General features: G+C 52.8%; 9 protein-coding genes across 9 annotated transcripts; 5 read left to right on the forward strand and 4 right to left on the reverse strand.

Moving 5' to 3' along the window:
• Nucleotides 1-2397: 2397 nt before the first annotated feature.
• Nucleotides 2398-3138, forward strand: CDEST_09127 (uncharacterized protein; the record flags this gene model as incomplete). The annotated part of the gene is made up of 3 exons (XM_062925286.1): nucleotides 2398-2610; nucleotides 2958-3020; nucleotides 3088-3138. The coding sequence occupies 3 exons, from the start codon at nucleotides 2398-2400 to the stop codon at nucleotides 3136-3138; spliced, it is 327 nt and encodes a 108-aa protein (XP_062781337.1).
• A 582-nt stretch (nucleotides 3139-3720) lies between these two features.
• Nucleotides 3721-6742, reverse strand: CDEST_09128 (Putative mannosyltransferase 1, CMT1). Its single transcript, XM_062925287.1, has 2 exons — nucleotides 5906-6742; nucleotides 3721-5832 (listed from the first exon to the last, which is right to left on the reverse strand). The coding sequence occupies exon 2, from the start codon at nucleotides 5751-5753 to the stop codon at nucleotides 4152-4154; it is 1602 nt and encodes a 533-aa protein (XP_062781338.1). The 5' UTR covers nucleotides 5754-5832; nucleotides 5906-6742; the 3' UTR covers nucleotides 3721-4151.
• Nucleotides 6743-9202: 2460 nt separating this feature from the next.
• On the reverse strand, nucleotides 9203-10355 carry CDEST_09129 (Putative corA, transmembrane region; the record flags this gene model as incomplete). The annotated part of the gene is made up of 4 exons (XM_062925288.1): nucleotides 9203-9418; nucleotides 9482-9634; nucleotides 9689-10296; nucleotides 10352-10355. The coding sequence occupies 4 exons, from the start codon at nucleotides 10353-10355 to the stop codon at nucleotides 9203-9205; spliced, it is 981 nt and encodes a 326-aa protein (XP_062781339.1).
• Nucleotides 10356-11535: 1180 nt separating this feature from the next.
• On the reverse strand, nucleotides 11536-14601 carry CDEST_09130 (Putative protein kinase). The gene is made up of 6 exons (XM_062925289.1): nucleotides 14384-14601; nucleotides 13463-14330; nucleotides 13006-13405; nucleotides 12157-12941; nucleotides 11946-12103; nucleotides 11536-11880 (listed from the first exon to the last, which is right to left on the reverse strand). Exons 2-4 carry the CDS (start codon nucleotides 14312-14314, stop codon nucleotides 12382-12384), a joined length of 1812 nt encoding a protein of 603 aa, XP_062781340.1. The 5' UTR covers nucleotides 14315-14330; nucleotides 14384-14601; the 3' UTR covers nucleotides 11536-11880; nucleotides 11946-12103; nucleotides 12157-12381.
• CDEST_09131 (uncharacterized protein) lies at nucleotides 11618-11938 on the forward strand. The gene has a single exon (XM_062925290.1). It carries the CDS (start codon nucleotides 11650-11652, stop codon nucleotides 11929-11931), a length of 282 nt encoding a protein of 93 aa, XP_062781341.1. The 5' UTR covers nucleotides 11618-11649; the 3' UTR covers nucleotides 11932-11938.
• Nucleotides 14602-15865: 1264 nt separating the features above from the next.
• CDEST_09132 (uncharacterized protein) lies at nucleotides 15866-16585 on the forward strand. The gene is made up of 3 exons (XM_062925291.1): nucleotides 15866-16126; nucleotides 16186-16239; nucleotides 16299-16585. The coding sequence occupies exons 1-3, from the start codon at nucleotides 15971-15973 to the stop codon at nucleotides 16299-16301; spliced, it is 213 nt and encodes a 70-aa protein (XP_062781342.1). The 5' UTR covers nucleotides 15866-15970; the 3' UTR covers nucleotides 16302-16585.
• A 416-nt stretch (nucleotides 16586-17001) lies between these two features.
• CDEST_09133 (Putative UDP-glucuronosyl/UDP-glucosyltransferase) lies at nucleotides 17002-18384 on the reverse strand (the record flags this gene model as incomplete). Its single annotated transcript, XM_062925292.1, has 1 exon — nucleotides 17002-18384. The coding sequence occupies one exon, from the start codon at nucleotides 18382-18384 to the stop codon at nucleotides 17002-17004; it is 1383 nt and encodes a 460-aa protein (XP_062781343.1).
• Nucleotides 18385-19667: 1283 nt separating this feature from the next.
• On the forward strand, nucleotides 19668-20248 carry CDEST_09134 (uncharacterized protein). The gene is made up of 2 exons (XM_062925293.1): nucleotides 19668-19873; nucleotides 19939-20248. The coding sequence occupies exons 1-2, from the start codon at nucleotides 19825-19827 to the stop codon at nucleotides 20118-20120; spliced, it is 231 nt and encodes a 76-aa protein (XP_062781344.1). The 5' UTR covers nucleotides 19668-19824; the 3' UTR covers nucleotides 20121-20248.
• Nucleotides 20249-21726: 1478 nt separating this feature from the next.
• On the forward strand, nucleotides 21727-23834 carry CDEST_09135 (Putative multicopper oxidase, second cupredoxin domain, multicopper oxidase, copper-binding protein). Its single transcript, XM_062925294.1, has 3 exons — nucleotides 21727-23107; nucleotides 23166-23441; nucleotides 23497-23834. The coding sequence occupies exons 1-3, from the start codon at nucleotides 21764-21766 to the stop codon at nucleotides 23680-23682; spliced, it is 1806 nt and encodes a 601-aa protein (XP_062781345.1). The 5' UTR covers nucleotides 21727-21763; the 3' UTR covers nucleotides 23683-23834.
• The last annotated feature ends 60 nt before the right edge of the window (nucleotides 23835-23894 follow it).

Here is a 23894-nt window from a genome sequence, read left to right on the forward strand (position 1 = left end):
CTCTAGAGGCATAAAGAGATCCTAACTAGATAATGGCTTCGCACCGCGTACATATGTAGCGTGCGCAATATTCAAGTCGTTCTTGATAGATAGTACGAGATGGGATGCAGCGCTGTTGTCGCATGAATTCCTCGTGGCTCCAGACTATTGAGTCGCTTATCGCGAAAACCGGGGTTCGTTGCGGGGGTTCAACAGCCAGCCGGAAATAGTAACAGTGGCCCAGGCTCCCGCTCCCACATGGACAGACCCTTCGTGCAGCGAGCATGCTGAAGATGCGCGCCGACGCCGTGTGGCGGACCACCCGTGTGGGACCTGGCCGAGGGCGGTGACGACGAGGCATGAGGAGGTCAACCGTTTGCCCCTTCATCGCGTCCGTCTGTCATCGTTTGGGATGTCCTTGGCCTTGTGTGCAGCATGTGAAATGGGGAAGGTTTTCTTTCCTTCTACGTAAGAGCGAGCGCGGCAAGGGTGAAGGCGTTGGTCAGGGTCATGGTCATGGTCATGGTCATGCGGCGTAAGCCTGAACTGCACGGTTCAGGCGGGGCGGAAGCCGCTGAAGAAGGGTGAAGACAATGGGGAAATCGCCGAGGCCTCGCGTCTGGTTGAAAGTTGCGGACTCGCTAGGCGCATATCGCGATCCGTCGCACGGGCTCGAGCCTCGGGGACGGGAGACTAAGGACCAGAGACTGGGGGCTAGACGTCGCGTGCCGTTGGTGGTTTCGGTCCAGAATTGGCGCGATCTTGGCCCCGGTCCATCATGTGCTCGGGCATGCGGCATTCACATTGTTGTCGACTTTATCAATGGCGAGCTGTTGTCTGTGGATGTGTGACTGTGGACGGTAGGGCTAGCAGAATCGTCGACTGCCGAGATGTTCGGAGATGATGAGCGAAGAAAGAGTAGTGTACCTAGGAGAGTAATCAAAAGGCAGAAACCCGAAAGATATGTCACCAGGGAAAAGAAGATATGAGAACTGAGGCCATGGGGGGATGGGCTAACTGCAGATCATGGTTCGGCGACGACTCCGATAGTTCCGGTCCGAGATGAGATGAGTGAGATGGAGGGAAGATTGACTGGGGAAGTTCGGAATGGAGAAAACGGGGGGAGAGGAGACCAAGGGGAAATCCACAATACTAGACAACTATCTGGAAGAGAAGTGATAAGGAAGGTGGAGGAAACAATGAAAGAAGGAGGAGAGGAGTGAGTGGAAGAGTAGGAAGAAGGAGAGGCGAGGGAAGGAAGTAGGGAATTTACACCGCAGGGGAAGAGCAAGGAGGAAAATGTCGAAAAGAAGAAGCTGGGGGGCGTTGTTGGGAAGGGACGATATCTACGCGACTGCTTGCTGAACCAAGCCAAGGATCACATCACACACCTACCTTCCTACGTGGGTAGGTACCTGCACCTGCCTTACCTTCGATCTGCTCCTGGCTGATAAAGCAAGACCGACCCAAAACCAAAACGTCCAGAATGAATGAATGAACTAAAAACAGAAGGAACTGACTACCTACCTAACCAGTCGGCGGCGGTCTGAAGACTGGAAGACTGAAAACTGAAAACTGGAGACTGCTGGTCGCCCATCCGCGGCCCATCCTTCCAGAGCAGACCTTCGTCGCGCTCCCCCCTCTCCTGCTCATCCCCATCCCCGTCCCCGTCCCCGTTCCCCGTCCTCACGCTCCTCCACCACCTCCTTCCTGCCTCTGCTTCGCATCCCCTTCCCATCGCCGTTTCGCCCTCAAAACAGGAAATAGGGCGTCCAACCACTCAATAAGTAGGTTATGTCGCGAGATCAAATAAAATCCTTTTTGCTGCAATTTCGCCCGTAAATCCATGGAGCAATCCATCTTGGCCTGCTGCGACACCGCTCCTCCCATCAGGCCCCGTGTGACCTCCTCCCTCTGCCTACCTACCTACCTATGGCCAGCCAGCCCGCTTGTTTTTCTCTCACACACACTCACTCAATCAGCAGCCCCCCTTCGCGCTGCAAGTCGAAACCACGTCACGTACCATGTCCCCCATCCCTCTATCTCCCATCATCTCTCGTCTCTCTTCTTCACAACAACACCTTTCGCAATCTGTCATTCTTCGTCGCAAACCTCTTTCTGCCCGTCATCCATCTCAATAACTCGAATCTACAGCTCCAGAAAGCTTTTACACGTCGTCTTCTCCACCCAGTTCCTCCATCCGTAAGTCCTCCGCCAAGTCCTATCTCATTTTTACCGCTCGTCGCGCCATCGCCGTCGCCATCACCTCCCCCCTCCTCTTGTCGCCTCTTTCTCGCGAGCGCATTCACAACCGCCACGTCTTCTTCTCGTCGCGACACATCAGTCTCGGTCGCGTCAATCCGCTGCATCTGTTCCATCAACTAATATCTTATCGCGACGCAGCAAAACACCGTCAAAATGGCCCGCGAAGGAACCCGCTCCCAGACCGGCAACTCCAAGCCCCGTGTCTTCCCCGTCGTCGACACGGCTCCCGTCCGCAAGCAAAACACGACCATTGCTGCCGACGCGAAGAAGCCCAAGGCGACTCCCGCTTCAAAGGCCGCGAAGCCCGTCGGTATCACCAAGAAGAAGGCCGCTGCCACCAAGAAGAGCCCTTCTGTTGCTACTAAGGTATGCCCAAAAGAAGCCCTCTGCCTCTTGCACCCACCACCCCTCACCCCCCATTATTCGACGCACGCTTTTAGTCTCGAGATGCGCAAATTCACTGCCCTTGCTTCTTATTCTGGGGTCCGTTCGAGGATCGTTATCAAGGTCGCAGGACGTCGCGCTATGATTCTGTGTCAGGAAAAATATCAACCACGAACCTCGCGCGTCTTGTCTTCCCCCTCCTCGACGAGATCCCTGTTGAACCCAAATACCGCGTTTTTTTTTTTTTAAAATCTCTCCTCCTGTCCCCTTTTCTCATCTCTCCCATTCTCTCATGCCTTTCTCGAAACCGATATTGACAACTCCCTCAGGCAAAGTCAGTAGCAAAGAAGGCCGAGACCAAGGTCGCCGCCGCCACCAAGGCTGGCAAGAAGGTACGTCTTTGCGCCGCCTCCCAAGCAAGCCACGTACCGAGACCATCACCAGCTAACACATGCCCAGGAGACCAAGCCCAAGACCACCAAGGCCAAGGCGACGCCCGCCGCCGCCTAAGCCTCTTTTCCTCTCTCTCTTCCACTCCTCCAAAACATGGATATCATGCCTCTCTTCCTTCTGGGACTTGCTAGTGTCTTTTCTCAAGATACCAACTTGGTTGTTGAGCGAGCGGGACTTGGGTTTGCTATTTGTCACGTCTGCTTTTATATCTTTGGGTCAGGTTCGCGTTTCGCAGACTCTTTTTCCAATTCTCTCCCGCGGGGTTTCTCGGGCAGGCTGTTTTGTCTTCCACACCAGTCTGCCTGCCTTTTTCTTGCTGATGCCGCCACTTCGTCACTTTGGGTCTGTCTGTCTGTATGCTGGACGTTGCGGGTGATTCGGCGGAGCGAAACAAACGACACTGTCTTGTCGTCGCTAGGGATTATAGGCTGGTCTGGGTTGGGTTCGTCTTTGATTATGCTACAGAAGGGCCGATCAGGGGGGCCTAGTCTAATACATGGTGAACGGCGACGAGCACCACCAATTCACGATATTACACGTTCATCCACCACCATCTCAAACGGTTGTAGGCTTGGAGTTGCTTGCTATCCGTATCAGGAACGAAGCAAGATAAAATAAGTGTGTGTTTGCACACCATGTGGCCAACGGACTCACCTGGCTGACGTTCTACAGCTTGTGTTACCTCGCCATGAGCCTCATTAGGTAGCAAACGGTGTCCGGTTCAATAACAGGGTTATAGGAACCCCAACATGTGGGGAGTGTATTCAAAAGAAGGAGGCCCAAACCAGAACAGAACCTGAAGGAGACAAAAAGCAACCCATGTCAACGAAAGTGGTATCATCAAAGTGCGCCCAACCACGGCAGCTCGACCCAGGGGTCTCCCCTCGCCCCTGACCGACAACTTCGTCCGTCTCTCTCTCTCTCTCCCTTTCTCCCTTCTGAATCAACCGGTTTCTCAACACCGCCCAATAATCCAAGCGCCCGAGAACTCAATGCTGATGATGCGCCCCCAAAGCCAACCCATCCGATGCGCCGTGTCGTCATATGGCCCTCCAATTCCACCACCTCCATTAGAGGGGAAAGTTCAACGTCTGCTTGTCCCACGGTATGTCGTAATTGTTCTCCCAGTTGCGCCCGTTGCGAGGTCCCTCTTTGATGAGCTGCATCTCCCGGACCCCGCAGAACATGCCGTTGCGCCCCGTCCGCTCCACCATCTTCCACCCTTCGCGCCGCTGGTAGATCTCCTCGGTGAACCGCTGGCCCTCGACGACCTGGCGGTGCGGGTTGGGCGTTGGAAACCGCGAGAAGTGGGTGATGATGGCCTGCGGCAGGGCCAAGAGCCGCTCCCACCGGCGGACCAGCGGCTCGAGACGCTGCGTCCGCTTGCGGTACGCCACGCGCACGTAGGGGTTCACGAACACGCCCATGTCAGGCTCGCCCGCCTTGTCCGCAACGGTCGTCACGTCGGCGAGGAACAGGCAGCACTCGCAGGCGTCAAAGTACAGCTCGGGCTCGTACCGGAAGCGCACCGGCGCCGTCACGTTGTGCGGGTGGTCCGGGTCGATGACGTGGTGCGCCACGGCCTGCCAGTCCTTGGTCGGCATCTTCTCGTCCACGTTCTGCACCCACTTCGCCTGCATCGCCACCATGCCACCCCAGCAGCTCTTGACCGGCACGGCATCCGTCTGCGACACCATTGCCCTGCGCGAGACGGCCTTGCCCTGGCCGGTGAAGTAGGGGAAGATGGGGATGCCGTTCGAGTACCCTTCGGCGTCGCGCTGGGCGTAGAGGTCGTACTCGAGGAACGGGTTCCAGTCGTAGTCGAGGGAGCATGCCGAGAGGTAGTGGGCGCGGCCGTCTTCGCCGGCGTTGGTGTTGAAGAGCAGGTGGGCAGCGTCGACGGGCGCAAAGAGCGCGTCGTTGAGGAACAGGATCTTGTCGTACTTTACCGTGCCGACTTTGGGGTCTTGGCCGGACTGGTCTAGCGGGTAGAGCGCGCGGTTGCGCATCTCCGACAGGTAGGCCAGGCGCTTCAGCCGTTGCGATCCGTCGGGTAGCGTGACGTGAGGGAACGCGCTGTAGTCGACTTGGCCCTCGCTGACGATCCTGTGCTTGCATGGCACGTTCTTCTTGAACTCGTCCAACGCTGCCGCGCCCAGATCACCACTGTCGTTCTCGTATATGCTCAGGAACGTGTTGTCCTCCCCGATCATGTGGATCAAATCCAATACGTTTTTCGCCCACTCCCCTCCGGTGATCTTGCCTTCGGGGTCGAACAGGCTGACGGCAATGAAGACCTTTTCATTCCGTAGGTTCGCGCAGCCGGACAAGCTGTCCGACACCAGACAGCGCTTTCTCAGATCCTTGTAGTGCTTCGGATGGCGCGTGTACGACGGGAAGAAGATGGGTGTCGCCGTGAGGACAAAGAGGACGAACAAGAACGTGTACCGCAGCAGCAACCGGGGAAGAGATCGAGGCTGACGACGGAACCTTCTCAGCAACGACCGAGGTCTGCCCCTGAGCCATGCGACGATGGTCCCCCGACCCCTCCTTTGCGACACCGACGCCGAGCCTGGCAGTAGTGGCTCCTTGTGTTCATGGTCAAGATCGGAGTCTTCTATGGAGGAGGACGGCCGGGTTTCGGCGTAGACAATGTCGTCGGATTCGGGCATGTTCGGCTTGCGGGCCGGTCAGTCGAGCAGAGTCAGCCGCGACACAGTCTTGGGTTGAGTAACTGTCTGTCTGTACAATCTGACAACGGTTAGCATGCCTGCATATTGCGATATTGGCTGCAGTCTGCCGAAGATGGCAGAGGTAGGCTCACGTGGATATGGGAGTGGATGAAGAATGGCCTGGCCAGTATGACAGAAACACGATGTTACAGCAGATGAACGGGGACAAAGTGTCAACGTCGGCCGCCGTTTGGCAAGGTTGTTTCGAACATGCAACAACAACGCCCAAGGCAAGTCGAAGATCGGACGAAAGTGGAGGTCCGTGGCCGAAGAAAGCAGGCAAGGAGTCGCCAGTCGAGGAGCAGGGAAGCACTTTCAACGGCCTTCCTTGGCACACGTGAAGGAGGCGGATGGCGGGGGGGACGAGCTAGAAATCAAGCCAGAGAGTGCCTAGGAGGAAAGGTTAAAAAAAAATCAAGCATTGCAAGCGCGCGGTACAAGTATCTCTGGAGAATCGAAAGAAGAGAAGCGAGAGTGGAAAGGTGACAAGGACTGGAACGACGGCGACGACGAGCCAGGACGAGATAGGAATAGGCGTCAAGGTTTGGGCCGAGATGGCAGATGGGCCATGGTCCATCCACCATAGTCGGTTCATTGTTGAACGGGCGGCCCTACGGCAAAGACGGCCTCCGCCAGGAGAGAACCGCAAACAGGACTGTTTCCGCATTGGGAGAAAGAGAGATGAACATGGTTCCAACGGGGCCCCTCGTGGGGTGGGGAGAGTAAGGCTTTGCGGGAGGGGAGCCTCCCAGGTACCATGGTGTATGAGAGGGAGGGGCGCGTCAAGGTGGGAGGGAAGTGGTGGAGCTGGGGGGGTACGCGTAAGTATGTAGGGTACGATTTACGTCGATGAGGCAAGGCCATCGCAGTTGAAAAAGATTGACTGGAGATGTTTGTGAGGCAATGGAAAGAGGGACGAGTGAGCTGCGGGTTGTGGGTTGTGAGTTGCGTCGTCGTCGTCAATGGGGGGGGCGCATGGCTCTGAGTACACGGGATGGTGGGTAAATCGGCAGGTAGGGTGACCAGGGTTGTCAAGGTATCCGTAGTGCTGGACTAATGGTGCTTAGAGAATGGCGCAGGACGTGGAAATGAAAACGAGCATGGCCGGCCATGGACTGTGGACACGGACATGGGGGGCACAAAGCTTCGCCCTCCCTCAACGGCCTCGGAACTACGATGTATGTTTCTGTGCCGGTAACGCGGCGTGATCCTGGCCTGGAGAGTGTGTAAGCCAACCATCGGTGGCACGAGGGCGAGGAGTAAGGCAGTAGTTGTAATGAATGGGACGCTGTGGTCGTCGGTCCATTCCTCCACAAAGGATGCATGTAAGACGAGAACGAAAAGCAAAAATCTCGGCCAAGGTCGAGAATTGGGTTTGATTCAGGTCCAGATTCCGCTGTGAGACACACAGCAGAGGGGGATAACTAAACAAATGGTTGACAGACTAGCCTTTCCGGATGCGGATAGGGATCTAGTATCAGATGTCAGGGGAGTCGAGGTCAAAAAAAGAGAAGAAAGAGTAGCATAGGGGAGGGGTGGTTGCTTCCGGCGCCTGCCACCACCTTGCCTGGCAGTCAGTCTACATGTACACTACCACTACCTGAGGTACCTACAGTACCTACCTACCTTGTGCAGCGGGCAGCTCCTTATGCATTGTGTTGGTTGCCCTTCAAGGACAGAGGTCAATGCTCAAGGGGGTAGGTGCCTTGACAAAGACACAAGGGGAAAGGCGGGCCTGTCACGCCGCCGCCATTGAGGCTGCCCGTCTCTTTGTTTGTTTGCAAGCTGTCGTCCGACCGGGTGGAGTCTTGATTTATAGCATTGTGTCCATCGTCACCTCGGCCGCGCCGCAATGGCTGCACACGGAACATTCTCTCCCGGAACTGGAACCCCTTGATGCATTGCAGTCAATCAGCTTGGCGAAGGATCAATAGAAGGCCAAGGAAGGGGAAGCAAGGGCAGCGGGAGTCCCAGCATCGCAGATCATGTAGTGTAGCGTAGCAGCAGCACCGCACCCAGGGGATGGATGGATGGATACACTTGGCGCTTTCGAGGTTCCGGCCCCTTGTAGACTCGTTCGCTCACCCTGGTTGAGCGCCATGCTAGTCTCAGAAAAGCTTAGCCCGGCCGGCTGCATACCACTACCGGGTGCACGGGTCCTCTCGCTTGCCATCTTCCGGCCCGAGAATTCTTCCGCTACCTCTTGAACGTACACGTACTCTGTACTCTGTACACGTACATAGAATTGTACCCGCATCCCGAAATACCTACCTTCCATACGTCACCCCCCTTTTAATGGAAGCTCAACAATCCTTCCACCCGCCATCCATTCATCCACTCTTCCACGGACATGATCCATGCCATTATCCGGATCCGCTCCTCTGGGATTCCAGGTCCCACAAGCCGGGGTCCGTGGGACCTGTGGGACGAACATGGGCTTGGTGATACGCCGAAATTTTTCAAGCTGGACTCGTCGAAACAAATTGTTAAGAATAGCCCATCCCCTTCCAAACTGAACTGGCTCGCCGGCATTGACTGTCCACCAAAGGCATCTCTAAAATGTTCTTCAACCTACCTAGGCACTCACGGTTACCCTCTTGGTCACCGGGAACCTCCATTCGTTAAGTCACCCACTGTTCACCTACTCCGTTGTTGAAGTCGCCCAGTTATTCATACCAACGCGTGCCATCACTTCCCATAACTACCACCATATACCCCTCGGCGTGGCCGCTCCACTGAGTGGCTATTCATGTCTGGTCCGCGCTTCATTCGTGGAGATCCGTAGCAAGTTTCTCCTTAGTCAATTCTCCACCGCTGTCGGCACTGCGCCTCCCCCACCTTCATTTCGGCTCCGCGGCATGGCGACAGCTCCACCTCGAGACCGCGGATTGCGATTCGCGGCCTCCGATCGATCACCCTCTGTGTCAGCACCCAATCCCGCCCATCCTGCCATGCCATGGCCTGTCGCCATGCTATTCATCTCCCGCTAGTATTTGGGTCCAAGTACGCGCCATCTTGCCTGTACTCTCGCTTCTTTCTATACGAACATCCAAAACCCCATCCCGTATTCTGACAGCAATTTCCCCCCCTTCAGGAGCCAGCCATTTTAGACAGGACAACTGCGCTTCTGCTTCCTCAACTACTGTCTTCGCTGTCTCAAGAGATACCCGCCTACGATATGAACTGAACCAATTCCACAATTGGGTAAGCAGAGGCGCAGTCACAATCTTATCTCTACCGCCTACACTGTCCAGACGGCGTTAGAGCACCTAACCTAGCCAGACGTGACTACACATACTTGCCGTCCCTGGGCTTTGAAAAGGGGACGGGGAAATGCAATCATCTCTTCAACACTACTACTATGTACGCGAACTTGCTTGCCAATTGGTCTAAACATACTCCAAAGTGTTCTTTCTTTGCGGCGAGTTGAAATACTCGTCCGACTTGGCCGCCATGGCCTTCTCGCGGCGCGTCCCGAAGAACCAGGCGGCGACGGTGACCAGCGTGAGCCCTACAGCCAGGACAAAAAACAGCCAGATGTGCTTCGATACGATGGTTTGTCCCTCAATAGCCTCCCAGTTAAACATGTCCATCGAGAAGATACTCTGGAGCAGAAGTCAGTATACCTCGACGATAGCCAAGCTGGGTTGGCAATATCAACAACGTACCGCAACGCTGGAAAGAGGAAGATAGATCATCGTCAAGAGCGCTATGGTCCTCATTTGTGCGCTCTCCACTTTCGTCTGGACCGCAATCGCCGCGTTGGCTTGCGAAATCTTCGTGTTGGTTTTCGAATCCTGTCTTGCAATGTGATTCCAGACCTGTGCCAAGTCAGTTACTAGTGGGTTGGTCTAGAACCAGTCCAGATAACTCACAGTCTGCATGGCGAGTGACATGTTGCAGATCATCATGTTGCAGTCGTCAATCTTGTCGTCGTACTCGATCAAGATATCTTCGACCCGTGTCCTCATCTTGGTCCCTGTGTCCACTAGTCCTGGTTCTCTCATATGTTCTCGAGGCATGTTGTCAACCCTGAGCGATTCAATCTCCCGCTCCACAACGGACATCTCTTTCAACAGCTTGGCCATTTGACGTTTCACCGCCGAGATATGACTGACCAAGTCTCGACTTCCCATGCAGAGGTTCAGATGTTCCTGTGTCCTTTTGCCGTCCGCGTCGGATTCCGGGCTCCAGGGGTCTGCCTTGGAAGCAGAATTCAACCTTTCCGATCGAAGGGCGAAAACGTCCAGGAGATTTTCGGCCATTTCTACCAGCCGCGTTCGTTCCAACTCCGCAAATATCCCTGGGATGAGCAATGGGTGGTGGAATTGTCCATCTGCTTTCCGTATCCTTCTCTCGATGTCCCCCATCTGCTCGTCGTTGCATCCATACACGACGGCAAACGTTGAGTTGGTGTCCGGGATGTGCGTGGTGGACATGGCCAAGTCGTCAGGTAAACTTGCCGACATTCGTGCCGTGAAGGCTTCCAAGGCGGTCAGTTGAGAGCTCTGGCGCAAACAACATTGCAAAGGACTTACACATCTTGACTTGTCCCGAAATCGAATCGTATTCGCGAGCAGACGAAAAACACGGAACCCGCCTGGAAATCGTCCGTTTGACGTTGAGAGATACATGGAAGTCTTTGGTGAGTCGTTTCCACGTATTCCTCGTGAACGGAAGATCTTTCACAGGCCCTGGGCTCTCATCAAAGACAGGAGGGCCACGATTGCATAGACTATTAGGAGGTATTAGAGATAGTCAAACATGATAGGGGTCTTACGGCTTCAGGCTACCCACACCACATTCAGTCCCGACTTGAGCGGTTCCCTGTCTGAAGACGTGTTCGAAGTCTGATCGTTATCAGCGTCGTGTCTTCCAATGAGATTGGAACGCCTACAGAGTCAAACCATTTCTCCCAGTCTTCTTTCGTGCAGAGAATATCTTTTGTGCACTATCACGTGTTGGTCAGCCAAGATGGACCTCTTGTAATTTGGTTTCTTACTCACGTCTTCACCCTCCAGCTTACGAAGTACGACTGCTTTCCGTTCTCCATATTCAAAAAAGTCCAAATCCGATGCCATCCACATTCTATGCTGAACCGGCAAATCCATTTTCTCCCTGATCTCAGATTCGTCTGAATTTTGGAGCCTGCAAATTGAGGTGAATGGGTTTTTGTAGATGATGCTAGGGATTTGATAACCTCACCGAGTTGTCTACGTGAAAGAGCACAGAGGATATAGATACCAAACTCTGGCAAAGACAACAACCTGGAGGGCTTCAAGTGAATTACATAAATCTAAGAAAGCCACCAAGCATTATATCACCTCTTGTTTTTTACACTTTGTCCTCGCAACCCCTCGTTGTAGCGATCTCCCCACCTGCCTCGCAGACTGCCTACGCTGTTCGGATGATGCCTCTCGTGCTCACATGCGGGGGCGAAGATAAGATCGATTGGTCTCTCATCAGATAACATACAGCCACGGAAGCACCTCTGTCGACAGAATCAGCCGGGAAGTGGAGCAACAGGCAGTGTTCATGTAGCATGTGTTGTCCGCTTCCCATTGGGATACGCATCATGCATCATGCAAGACACAGGCGAGTGAGCCTCGAGATCAGGATTGGTCGCCTGCTCGGGTGACCGAACGATTTCGAGGCGCAGAGCCGCCTAGTCTTCGCCCTCGATTCGCGTGTGGTCCCCCCCGCACTTCCTACCTTTTATCCATTTCTGATTCTCATCGCCCCAAGCTGAGCACCGCTATCCAAGCCCCCTCGCCAAAAACGCTGTGAAGAGTTACTTGGGCCGGTCCCATCGACGACTTGCGTCACGTCGCTCAACATGGCCTTCTTGAAGAAGAACTCAAGCCATAAGAACCGGCTGGAAGTCAAAGAAGACACCGGGAAGAAGGCCGTTGGGCAGGCGTCATCGTCTTCGTTACCCAACGCCGCACCAACACCCAAAGCGGCGAATCCGTTTCCGCACGAGCAGCTGATGAGGGCGAGATATCTCGACCAACGGAAGCTGAAGAAATCTCTTGATTCTATTTATGGCGAAGGAAAGTATCAAGTCAAGGTAAAGCGCGGCAGTGTGAATTCCCTGGTCTCGCCTTGCATCGATTAACTGACCCCCAATACCAGGAGAGAGCCGACCGATACATTCTCATGTTACCCACACCAATGAAAAATGTGCACAAAAACTCCCAGTTCCTCTCTTATAATCTCGAACTCTTTTCGCTAACAGCTTCAATACTCAAGAACGACCTGGCTCAGCTTGAGCAGCGCGTGAGATCGCACTATAATGACTGAGTCAGCAGACGAATACGACCCCAGGAACAGAAAACCAAACCTCTTATCAAACACTCTGCGCGAGCGCATACATTTAACGGACATAACCGATGGATATCACACGGGAGCAGTTGGAAAGTTTGCGATCAGCCTGTGGCGATGCTTCGGAGGGTGGTCGAGGGTCCGGTTTTAGAGAAGTCGCGTTCTATCAATAGTACCATGGTCCAAACAACGTTGTGGTGAATCCTCGTGCATCGTGACAATAATCACAGTCCTCGGTCGCCATTCAAGTTCTTGATCGAACCCCAAGATAGTAGTTAGGCGTGGTCTCACATGTCGCCAAGAGAGCCTTCATTCTCTTGGTCAGCCGGTTCGCTGGTAACCTTGTTGCTCCGTTAGGATCCAGCATTCCTGTTTCGATGGTGTCGAGGAGGTCCGAAATGTACCAAGAACAGTCTGGGTGGCTCTGCAAGCCTCTGATCCACGACACCACGGACGGCTTCAGAACGGCATTGTTGTCTTTGACGGAGAAGAAGACGTCGGAGTCGAACCCGTAGATGTCGCGCTCACTTCGGGCGTTGGGGAAGACCTGCTCCACGGCATGCAAGCCCATCATGAACCAGGTAACGTATTCCAGCATCACACAGCCGAGACTGAAAATGTCCGATCTTGGTGAAACCTGGCCCAACGGTAGGTCAAACTCTGGACAGCGGTAGGTGGCCGTTCTCTCAATGTTCTTGGGGTCTTGCTTTGACCGGGACACCTGGGTATGCAATCTTCCGAGCCCAAAGTCCGACAAGGCTATAAGACCAGGGGGGCTCTTCGTATGAAACCAGAGAAAGTTTCCTGGATCATGTTGGTCAGTTCGTGTGTTGAGAAAATCCACGAACTATCACGGGTGCTTACTTACCTGGCTTGATATCACCATGTCTTCCGTACAGGTCCTTGTTTGAATCTCGGTCCTCCAAGTACCGCATCGTCTGTGCGTGGTCGTTGTGAACGCATTGAAGTGCCTCGCTGATCTCGTAAAACTGGTTTGCCATCCACAGACAGTGGCTCTTGTCACCGACTAGGGTCTGGTTGCTCTCCCAAAACTTGTTCAAACTACCCTCGGCCCAATCAAACAGCAGGTAGAACGTCGAGGCTGTAGTTGCAGGATTAACCACCTCGAATGTAGCCAGAACTTGAATCATGTTCTTTTTCGTGTAGTTACGTCCCGTGAATATTAGCGACGAGAGCTCCAGATTGAAGCTCGTCCGGTTATGGGACGTGAGCTTCTTGAGCGCAAAGTAGCCTCGCGGGTGACGGATCTGATAAGACGCGAATCATCAGCAAGTCGAAATGGCGGGGTCAAAGAGATTTCTTACACCGTGTTCTCCGAAGTCATAGTGTCCATCATGAATTCTGACTTTGTAGACCTCGCTGAACCCCCCATATGTGTTTCCGTCGCTTCCGGAGCCTTTGGCGGTTGATTCAGTGTCAACATCTTGCTCTACTTTATACTCGAAGTCCATGGGGAAGACATCGCCAGTATCAAGGATATAGTGCGAGTGAAGGTTGTTCTGTCTTGTGATGTATGGCGCACTCAACAAGTAAGACCATTGAGAAAACCTTTCTCGCTTGTCTTGTCGACGGTAGTTGTTGAACTCGCTGTGAAACCCATGTTCTCGGCAACGCAGCTGTTGCTTCCCGTTGACTGTAAGTTTTTGGATCGGCAAGCATATGTCTGACATGTTGTCGGACAGCATATGTTTGGCCATAAGCTCCGCCGAGTTGATTCCAATGAGAACTGCCAGTAGCTTCACGCAGGGAGCCTTTCCTTTTTCGGGGTTTCCAGAAAAGATCCGCCGTGAGATGGCTTCTTTGTCTTTCTCACCACTGAAGCATTTCAGGATATGTACAATGCTACGAATCCGGCTGAACGTGAGAATTTTCGTAAGCTGGTTGTGTGGAATGAACATCCTCTCAGGCTCGAGAACGTATGAAACCTTTGCCTCGTCAAGCTCATCAGCAATCTTCTCGATGAGATCTGGCTCGGGCGATGCTTTGTCGAAGCGCTTCGCTTTGCCTTTCTTCGATGTATCGTCGGGTTTGGCTGCTGCTCGTTTCAATCGGGCTGACTCTCCCCTGTCGTAGATCTTTGAGACCTTTCCCTTGTCATCCAGGATCAACTTACCCCCCTGGACGAGACCCTGAACAGGGGGACTTTGATTTCCCATGATTGAAACTCGGCAACTGAAGCATTCTAGTTAACCGCATGTTGCGAGTCCTGAGACGAGGCGCCTTACCGATGATTGTTGAACGAGGCTGTACTGGTTGCTTCCACCCTGAGCCTATCGACACAGTATTGAGCTCTACTGAGGCGAAGTTTGGGCTTTTCATAAGCTTGTGGCGCTGTTCAATGACGAATTGCAGGCCCGAAGTGAGAGGAACAAACGAGGCACTGGAGAATATGAAAGTGCAGGTGCTACACTGACGTGGACGAAGAGAGCCGAAGTCAATCTGCGATGTCATCCTATGATCTGCAAAAACGGGGCAAACGAGCATTCAAATAGGTTTTTTGGTCTTTTGGGCCCAAGAAGAGGGAGTAGCGTCACCACGCCTGATTTGCTGGCCTTGTCTTCATTTAAGCCCATCTGTCACCCACACCCAGCCAGTTTGGGAAAGCCTCGTCTATTCGCAACGGCTTTCAGATAGCAGATTTGCTCTGCTCCATTGGTTTTATTTTTACCTGGCGGGGGGCATAGTAGTAGGCAGAAGCGGCAAGGCAACGGGAAAGTGGCCCATTCGGGAATGGAACATTAGAATGAGGGCGGTTTCGTGGTAGGCCCGTTGAATTTGCCCAGGATGGCTCGCAGTTGGTGCATCCCACGTGCGGCCAACAGACCAAGTCTGACTCCAAAGACGGCAAGGAGGCCACCGATGTTCAGCCCAACCAACTGGTTGGCTTCATGCATAAGAGAGTCTACATTGCAGACTAGGGTCGGCCACAGTCACATGCATTCAACATAGGCACTCTGGATAAACTAAAGGGGTTGAAAGGACAACAGCCAGACAATATCGTGTTCGTATGCATCAGGATGTTGTGAGTCGTTCCATACTCGGCTCCAGTCGACCTTTGAGTACGATCACCCCAATTAACATGACGGATCCAAGGCTTTTAGATCATGGCCAACCAGAGTTGGAAATCGGAGCATCTGCTCTTACTACTCGAGGCCGGAAATGGCGCGGGATTTCCGAGCCCGCGGACGTGAGACAGAAAGCCCATTGACGAGTCAGCCCTCTGGAATTCAGATTCTGGCTCCTGCCTCCAGCCTCCAGTTATACATCCCAAACATAGAAGGCGATAAGCCACCCTGTCACATCTGTGTCGCGAGGGTGGGTGAAAACGTGGCAAAACATGAGGTGGCGAGCGGCACAGCTTCACCGGTCACCAGGATGCCGCAGCTGATGCAGGATTCACGTAGCCTGATGGTCGCCGTGGCACCGCCCTCATGCAGACAGCCAATATTGCATGCAGTCAGTCAGCGTAGAAAGAGAGGCTGGGTCGCAATGGTTCGCCTGTCATCCGAATCTGCCCTGCCCGCATGATCTTTGCTGTCCAATCAGCGAGACTTGTCATACACAAGTTCCAATTATGTCGTCTCTCATGTTTGTTTCTCCCTCTGTGGGGGTAAGGGCAAAGCTGTACGAAGAACCCACACGATATTCACTCTCTTCCCACCTGAGATTTCCATTTATTTTCCTATCTGCTCACTTCATTTCTCAATAATTGTATGCGAAGGTCTATAGAAAACAGAGAGCAATCAAGCCCCGTCCCGATCCAGGCCTCACAGCAATTTAGAACCATCGCCAACGTCAACAAATTCTAGAGTATGTCTCGGCAATCACGTAATACACCCTCTTCGAAGGTTCAGTGGCATAATAGTTTCGATGGTACTCAAATGGCCTCTATATCTGCATCCCAAGTCAGCTCCAGTCAGTTGAAGGAGTACCTGGACAGAAACTATCCGGGACAATACTCAGTGCAGGTTTGTTCGAATTAGTGGAATCTGTTACAAAATTGACAAGAAGTGACATTTTTTTGCAGTTGAAGAGAGACAAGTTTAAAATCACGATTAATGGTGGATCGACAAACTGCATGGTCAGTATTATACAGCTTGCTCACAGTTTAGGGGGAATACTGATGCAAAACAACCACAGTGATAAAATACCGCGACTTGTTGGCATCACCTTTGTGTCGGCCTAAGCATACTCTTGCCAAAGTCATGATGATTAAACAGCACGATGGCATCATGAGGCGAAGTCATGGGAGCCGCGAACACGGGCGATTTATTATTAATGCTTTGCTATGAGTATCCATCTTGCTGGCAAGGGCTCGACCAGTGCTGACGGTCTGAAGATCAACACTGAAGACAAGTATTCAACTTCATAAATATATCAACCACGGACAATGTGTGGTATTGAGAAACTGTGACGCCGTCCTATGAGGAACTTTTCTTGTCCGAGAAAGTGTTGTGTTGATGAAATGCCAATCTTTTCGGCTAAATCAAAGCACCTATTCGACTGATACAGGTATAGCAAAAGGGCGACTCAAAACGCGTCCTGTTCTCGATTGCACCTTGTCTACCTCATCTAAAATGTCAACAATAGCGGGAGCTGTCGTCGAACGCTGCTCCACTTGAACATGGCCTTAGAACAGAACTAGGGAGAAAAACACGATCTCTAATCAAAATTGTTGATACAGACAATCAGAGTCAGGCAGCTGCGAATCAGCTTGGCATTCATGCGTTTTACTTGATATCTCAGTGAGCGGTTATCCATGCAAAAAAACGCTTAATTGGATCTACCGACTTCATAGGCTTTGCACTTGGGGGATATTAGTCTCCATCTTCAGTGTTTTCCTTCACAACGTCAACTCCTTCACCTTCTCCTCTACAGCGGCCAACGCATCCATGCTGTCGTTTTCCTTCTTCAACTTCATCGCTGCCTTTCTGTACTTGGTGTCCCTCAACACCTGATCAACCCCCTTCCTGACCTGCTCCGCGGTTGGCCTTTGCGTGGCCAGGCTGACGCCGAGCCCGGCATATACGGCGCGCATAGTAACCTCAACCTTCTCCTCGTTCTCACCCGCAAGAACGACGGGTACGCCATTGCGCACAGCGTGCGTCAGGGCGCCGTATCCAGCGTTCGAGATGAAAACGTCAGAATACTCGAGGATGGTGTCGTAGGGCAGGTAGTCCAGAACTCGAGCGTTCGGAGGCACGGTGAAGCTCGAAGGGAGCTGAGCGCCACGAACGCCCAGCGCCGCCACGACGAGAACATCGTGCCTATCGGCGAAGGCTTCGATGGCCGGCAACACAAGCTCGGAGTAGTCCAGGTTAACGGTGCCCTGGGACACGAAAACGACGTGGCGGTATTTGTTGTTCTGCGTTCTTTCTACCTCGGACCACCAAGAGGGGTATTGATAGGACGGATCGGGTATGTTGCGCGGCATCACGCCGATAAAGTCAACCGAGGGCGGCAGGTCGGAAATTGGATACTCAAGGCTAGGAGAGCAGAGCTGTAGGGTGGCATCGTGGGCTGTGTAGCAAGACCTCCACAAACCCGTCTCGGGGATGCTTGTGCATCCTGTCTTCCTCATTGCATCCTGCCAGGCATCCATCATGGGCTTCATGGGACCTTTCTCGAGGAGTTCCTGGAGAGCTTGGTTTCGTTGACGGCCCGAGGGCGTGGAATCGGGCGGCAGGCCGAGGGGGACCGGCCCGGTGTCTCGGCTCTCCATAATAAGAGGGGCGACGCCGATACCGATGGTTTTGGGCATATCCGTAAAGCCGTCGGGTAGAGATCGACCATACCTGAAAGGCATGAACGACCAGTTAAAGACGTCTTCGATGAAAATGATCTGGCGGCTAGGGTCTCTAGCCTTCAACTGTGCCAGAACTTCCTCGGTCCTCTGGGTCCGTACTGGAAGGTTGTCCAAGAAGACGACCGTGAGTTGGGCAGCAAAACGTTCGGGTCCGGAAGGCAGGGTCGCCGCGGCGCCAAGGGCCTGGAATGTTGCGTCCGTCAAGGGGTTGTCCGTGTGAATCCATTCGGCCCCTGCGTTTTGAGCTTTGCCGCTAAAGTCCGGCACCGTGAGGAAGACAACTTCATAACCATTCTTGACAAGATGGGCTGCAATGGCTAGGAGAGGATTTGTGTGTCCCTCACCAGGGAAAGCCGCAATGAGGATGAGGGGCTTCTCACCGGAGTGGGCCTCGGTGTCGCGAACAGAGGTTGCCGTCATGATGTTAAAGACGATGATTTAGAATGTCCGTGACGACAAGACACGAGGATCAGAAAAGGGTATGAGTGGGATTTCTTTGATCTTATATCGACGTCCCTACCAGCTCTTCAGAAGGCCCATATACTTCCTGCTTATGCATCAAGCAAGACGTAGCAGTAAGCATCTCAGTTCTCATCATTGAAGTGTGGATAAATGTGAGACGTAGGGTTGGATTCTGGCGCCTTTGCTGTGGGTCTGATGCAGCCTGCTTCATCTGCTTTGCTGACGCGATTCGGCAGTGGGCACAATGCACGGGGAGATGGTTGATACTTGACGGCGTGTTATTCCGACTCGCGACTCGCTCTGGCGGTCGTGATACCGGACAGCGCAGTCGCACAAAAGAAATGCAAAGCATGTGCTTTGATAACGTAGGTAGGTCCTCCAATTAGGATTGCCAAGCATCAACCAAGGATTGGATATTCAACGCTGACCCCACAAGCCGTGGTCAACAGGCCATTGATGTCGCGCCATGACGCTCAATTGGCATCGCCACCGAAGATCCACGACCAGCAGAACGAATAGGAAGAATAACGCAGTGACTTGAAACCACCAATCCTTCATAGCTTACGGGATGACAGAAACGTCATGATTCTTGGCATCTTACTGCCTGCAGCCCGTGTTTATCATCAATCTTGACTATTCGGTGATACGAACAACTCGGCCGAACGATTGGCACATTGAGGCCATCGCCAAATCTTTCAATGTGACAGATCAGAGGATAGGTGCCGAGGAAAGACGCATTCTTGACGTTGTGAGACGCAATTTCTGCCAGACATTGTCTGACTTGCGTCCAAAACTCCTTTTCTTCATCATCTCAGTGCTTGACACTTTGTGAGGTATTCTACCGTGAAGTTGAGAATGTGACACTCTCCCTTGAAGAAAGGCCAAGGTACATCCGTCGGTTGTGACCAATCAACGCAGCCTTCCTCACCGCAACAAACATGCAGAGTCACATCGAGCGTGGCCTCAGCGTTTTGTTCGCGTGCCAAGCTGTTCGCGAAAGCGAAATACGCGAGTCGCGAGCCGCGGATGTAAAGAAGAGTCATTGTTAGTAATATAATGCTTCCGCCCGGCCTCATCGCCCGCTCTCGGCCGAACACAGCCCATGGACACGCTTGACCTTTATGGGCCCCAACTAACAGGCTGAGTCATCGGCGAAAAATCCATCCTTTTTTTTTTTTTTTTTCACGTACTTAACCAGCAGTTACTGTCTGCTGTAACACCCTGACAACCCACGGACACCACTGGATAACGGCATGTGTTTCTTCGATTTGATCTATTTGGCGAGCTTAAACCACGTGACTCAGGTGAGAGCTGCATCGCACTCAACCATTCACATTGCAGGGTTACCTTGATACTTAGCCTCAAGATGTAGCTTAATTTGCTTATCGTGTTCTCCCCATGGTCCGATTCAGCACCAAGAGCATGGCGGAGGAGAGGGTTCTCAAAGGTATTGGGTTTCGGAGGCAAATCCTCTACATGTATGTGCAGGCCGACCTCTGATTACTGCATCAGGCAACCTAGGGCGCTGTCACGGATCCGACATGACATTGACCGGCATAACCTTTACCGGGATGTTTGCACAAGATTTAAATACGTCAATACCATATCAGCAGGGCGCTCATGTATCTGATCAAGCCAATGGGATGAGGAAAGAATATCGAGCAGCTACATGTTGGAGCTGGATTCATCATTGAGGGAAACTATCATGAGCACACGCAGTAGAGGCATCATGCGTGCAAATCGTTCACTCGCCCGTATAATTCTCAAAATTCAATTCAGTCACGGAGTGAGCCATGCAGCCTATTCCACCGGCAGCCACGACATCTTCTCAGCCGGTAATCAAACCACACTTTCAGACATACCTGGCGTAATCATGATATGCGAAGAGATCCACCTTGTTCAGTGGACTCTACCCCAGGACAATGAAAGAGACATTCCAACCAATTAATGCAAGTATCTTGTCGGACCTTACCTTCAGAGCGTCTCGGAGATGTTGATGGGCCCCGCTTCGATAGACGGGAGCACCGCGGCCGGTTTAGGTATGTTGAGGTTCTGGAAAACGGCTTCAACTTCAGCATCCTGCCCGCATTTAGGTACTGGAAAGTCACTTCTTAGCAGGTCTTCAACGGTCTTTTCCAACCTTTGGAAAAGGAGTGGCGTTTTGGTTCCTTATAGACCTGACACTGGTGCAAACTGACATAATCTGGCCTAAGTTTCGGACCCTAGATGATCTTGTAATTAACAGACTGGCTAGTGACAAGTTGTTATATTAAAGTCCAATTGTGACTCCAATCAAACGAAGACAGAGGTAACCATGTTCTTGGACTTCTTGTGTGGACTGAATCGTAGCAACGGATAGCAGGGCTGACGAGATCCCAGGCCATCTAATCTGATCCATGAGTCATGATGGTCATCGAATCAGTTATTGCCTAAGTTGGCCCAAAGAACTGTTCATCCCACCAGCACGCCAAGTATTGAGGCTGCACACTTCTTTGAATGGCCGAAATGAGAGGGGTTGTGGAATGACACTCACCCCGGAAGTCCATAGCATGTCAGTGTCTTTCGCAAAGCTTGGACATGGGTTCGGCTGAGGCCGCAGACCATCATTAAACTTAAAAAAAAATAGGTTTCTTTGTTATGATGGCATTTTCGCGCGATGCGATCAACAAATTGGGACTATAAGTTAATCTACAGCGCCCGCAGATCTTAAGAAGATCCTTTGCAGTATATCCGGGGATTCCGGACACGAGGGAAAGAGAAGCAGAACCCATAGAGAGATATCAATCGCCCACAAACGACGTTTAACACTTGGTCAAACAAGCAAACAGGCTTAATTCGAATTTGAAATAAGGACAAGGATGGCTGGAAGTCTATTCCACGACAGTTGGCATTGCCAACGCTGAACCCCACTCTTCTTCTCACTCTTTTTTTGCAAGCTTGATGAGGAATTGCCGTATCCTGGCGGGGTTTTGAGTTTACATCCAGGACATAAACCGGCACAGGGCTGTCTGGAATGCAGCGCCGACAACGTGTCGGCGCCGCCGAAGGGGAACACTTCGGCGAGTGTTCCCAACGGCCGAAACTTTATTCGCTGAAATGAGGGAGAGGGGGGCCAGTCGAGGTCCGCGATCATGCTGGAATGAGAAGCGCATCGGGCTAACTAAACGCTGCCAATCGGACAGGTTTGTTTGCGAGACAAACATTGTTGTGTGAGGAGGGGTCAAGCGAGCGGGCAGTCGCATGAAGGTAATTTATTAGACTGCGGCCATGCTTCCCTCTTGGCTGTTTGCCATCCTCCGTCTCTCCCTTCTTCTTCTTCCTGCTCGCTCAGGACATCATGACGTCGCTCTTTTCATTCGTCTGGTTTCTCGCTCTGCTCACGCATGTCTGTGCTTGGGGACCGCCCAAGTCGCCAAACAGTCCTCCTGGACACTACGGAGGTCGAAAAACCCATGGTGACAGCTTCGTGCCAGACCAAGTATTGAGACTGACATACGAAAATGTCTCGATCGCTTGTCAGACACGCCCCTCGGCGCTCATCAATGGAACCTTACTCGGGCCAACGTTGAGGCTGAAGCCGGGACGGAGGAGTTGGATCCGAGTCTACAACGACATGAAGGACCACAATGCCACCATCCACTGGCACGGATTGAGTATGCGCATGGCGCCTTTCTCGGACGGTAGCCCGTCGGCTACCCAATGGCCAATCCCTCCCGACCGCTTCTTTGACTACGAGGTCTACCCGTTGCAATCCGAATCCGGCACCTACTTCTACCACTCGCACGTCGGCTTCCAGGCAATGACGGCCTCCGGACCGTTGATCATTGAGGACGTAGCCGAGTCCCCTTATGCCTACGACGAAGAACGTATCGTGTTTCTCACGGATTATTTCAACAAGACGGATTCTCGGATCGAAAAGGACTTGGTCGGAACACCTTTCACTTGGACCGGCGAAACTAATGCCGTCCTCATAAACGGAGTTGGCGTGGCCGTCGGGGAGACGGCCGGTAACGGGAGTTGCGAGTTGCCTGTAATCGACGTCGAGCCCGGCAAGACCTATCGCATGCGCTTCATCGGCGCCACAGCTTTATCGATGGTCCAGATGAGCATTGTCGGCCACGACAACTTCACCATCATAGAAGCAGACGGTCACTACACCAAGCCTCACACCGAGAATTATATGCAGCTGTCTTCAGGCCAACGGTTTGATGCCATCTTCAAAACTAAAACCGAAGAGGAACTCGACGGCACGACCGACTACCTCATTCAGTTGGAGACCAAGGACCGACCCCAGGTTTACCACGGTTACGGCGTCCTTCGATATTCCAAGGCGGAACCGCAGATCACCACGGCGCCGGCCGCACCTCCGTTTAAATTCTCCAGGATGTCCTTCGAGTGGGCCGAGTACGCCTTGGAGCCATTGGAGCCGAACAACTTCCCCACCGCCAGTGAAGTCACGCGTCACATCCACATTGACAACCGTCAACTCTCAACCCAAACAATCCTTTGGGAGATGAACGGACTCCAATGGAACGAGACCTCGACGCCGTATCCGGGAGACCAGCCTTACTTGATCAACATTTACGAAAATGGCCCGTCTGCAATCCCGAACTTCACGGCCGCCATTAAAAACGGCGGCTGGGATCCAACAACTTTGACCTGGCCGGCAAAAATGGGCGAGGTGGGTTCATGAGAAGAGGCCATATTCTGAACTGAGTCGAGGACTGACGCCGCAGCAGGTACTTGAAATCATTTGGCACAACACAGGGTCTCTTGTCAACGGAGGTGGTGGCATTGACTTCCACCCCCTGCATGCTCACGGCGGGCATTACTGGGACATCGGCAGTGGGAACGGGACTTACAACGCCACCGAGAACGAAGAGAGACTGAAGAATTACAACCCTGTCAAGCGAGACACAACAAACCTGTACAGGTATGCTGAGAAGACAAAGTCGGGGGACATTTCTGGGTGGAGAGGTTGGCGTCTGCGCGTGGAAGACGCGGGCGTGTGGATGGTAAGTCCGATCTCACATCAAGTTGAAAACGAGACGCGAGCTGACAAGAATCCAGATCCATTGCCACATCTTGCAGCACATGGTAATGGGCATGCAAAGTGTCTGGGTCATGGGAGATTACCAAGACATCGTTACCATTCCCGCCGCCGACGTGGCTGGCTATTTACAATACGGAGGAAATGTTAATGGCAACGCCTCCTTCGCACCATCAGTGGTGCACTTCTTTGAGGAAGAACAATAGAGATACCCATAGAGAGAGAATTAAACAGAGCTTATCGAGGTTGCAGTCGAGGTTGCAGCAGTCGAGGCAGCAGTCGAGGTTGCAGTCGAAGCCGGCACTTGTTTTTACCGAGGGACATGATGCAACGCATATCGCAATTCCAAGGGACCCGCAGTGAGGATCTTTGGTCCTTGAAGCTTGAAATCAGGACCATGCTGACCACACATTCACGC

Source organism: Colletotrichum destructivum, chromosome 5, assembly GCF_034447905.1.
Source record: "Colletotrichum destructivum chromosome 5, complete sequence".
In the NCBI taxonomy this organism is placed as follows: Eukaryota; Fungi; Ascomycota; class Sordariomycetes; order Glomerellales; family Glomerellaceae; genus Colletotrichum; species Colletotrichum destructivum.

Coding starts and splice junctions, on each gene's coding strand:
- CDEST_09128 (XM_062925287.1), bottom strand. CDS start 5,753: ATGCCCGAATCCGACGACATTGTCTACGCCGAAACCCGGCCGTCCTCC.
- CDEST_09131 (XM_062925290.1), top strand. CDS start 11,650: ATGGCCTTCTTGAAGAAGAACTCAAGCCATAAGAACCGGCTGGAAGTC.
- CDEST_09130 (XM_062925289.1), bottom strand. CDS start 14,314: ATGGGAAATCAAAGTCCCCCTGTTCAGGGTCTCGTCCAGGGGGGTAAG. Junction 13,406..13,462: donor ATGACTTCGGAGAACACGGT/GTAAGAAATCTC, acceptor GCGTCTTATCAG/ATCCGTCACCCGCGAGGCTA. Junction 12,942..13,005: donor ACATGGTGATATCAAGCCAG/GTAAGTAAGCAC, acceptor AACATGATCCAG/GAAACTTTCTCTGGTTTCAT.
- CDEST_09132 (XM_062925291.1), top strand. CDS start 15,971: ATGTCTCGGCAATCACGTAATACACCCTCTTCGAAGGTTCAGTGGCAT. Junction 16,127..16,185: donor CGGGACAATACTCAGTGCAG/GTTTGTTCGAAT, acceptor ATTTTTTTGCAG/TTGAAGAGAGACAAGTTTAA.
- CDEST_09134 (XM_062925293.1), top strand. CDS start 19,825: ATGGTCCGATTCAGCACCAAGAGCATGGCGGAGGAGAGGGTTCTCAAA. Junction 19,874..19,938: donor GGAGGAGAGGGTTCTCAAAG/GTATTGGGTTTC, acceptor TTACTGCATCAG/GCAACCTAGGGCGCTGTCAC.
- CDEST_09135 (XM_062925294.1), top strand. CDS start 21,764: ATGACGTCGCTCTTTTCATTCGTCTGGTTTCTCGCTCTGCTCACGCAT. Junction 23,108..23,165: donor GGCCGGCAAAAATGGGCGAG/GTGGGTTCATGA, acceptor ACGCCGCAGCAG/GTACTTGAAATCATTTGGCA. Junction 23,442..23,496: donor AAGACGCGGGCGTGTGGATG/GTAAGTCCGATC, acceptor ACAAGAATCCAG/ATCCATTGCCACATCTTGCA.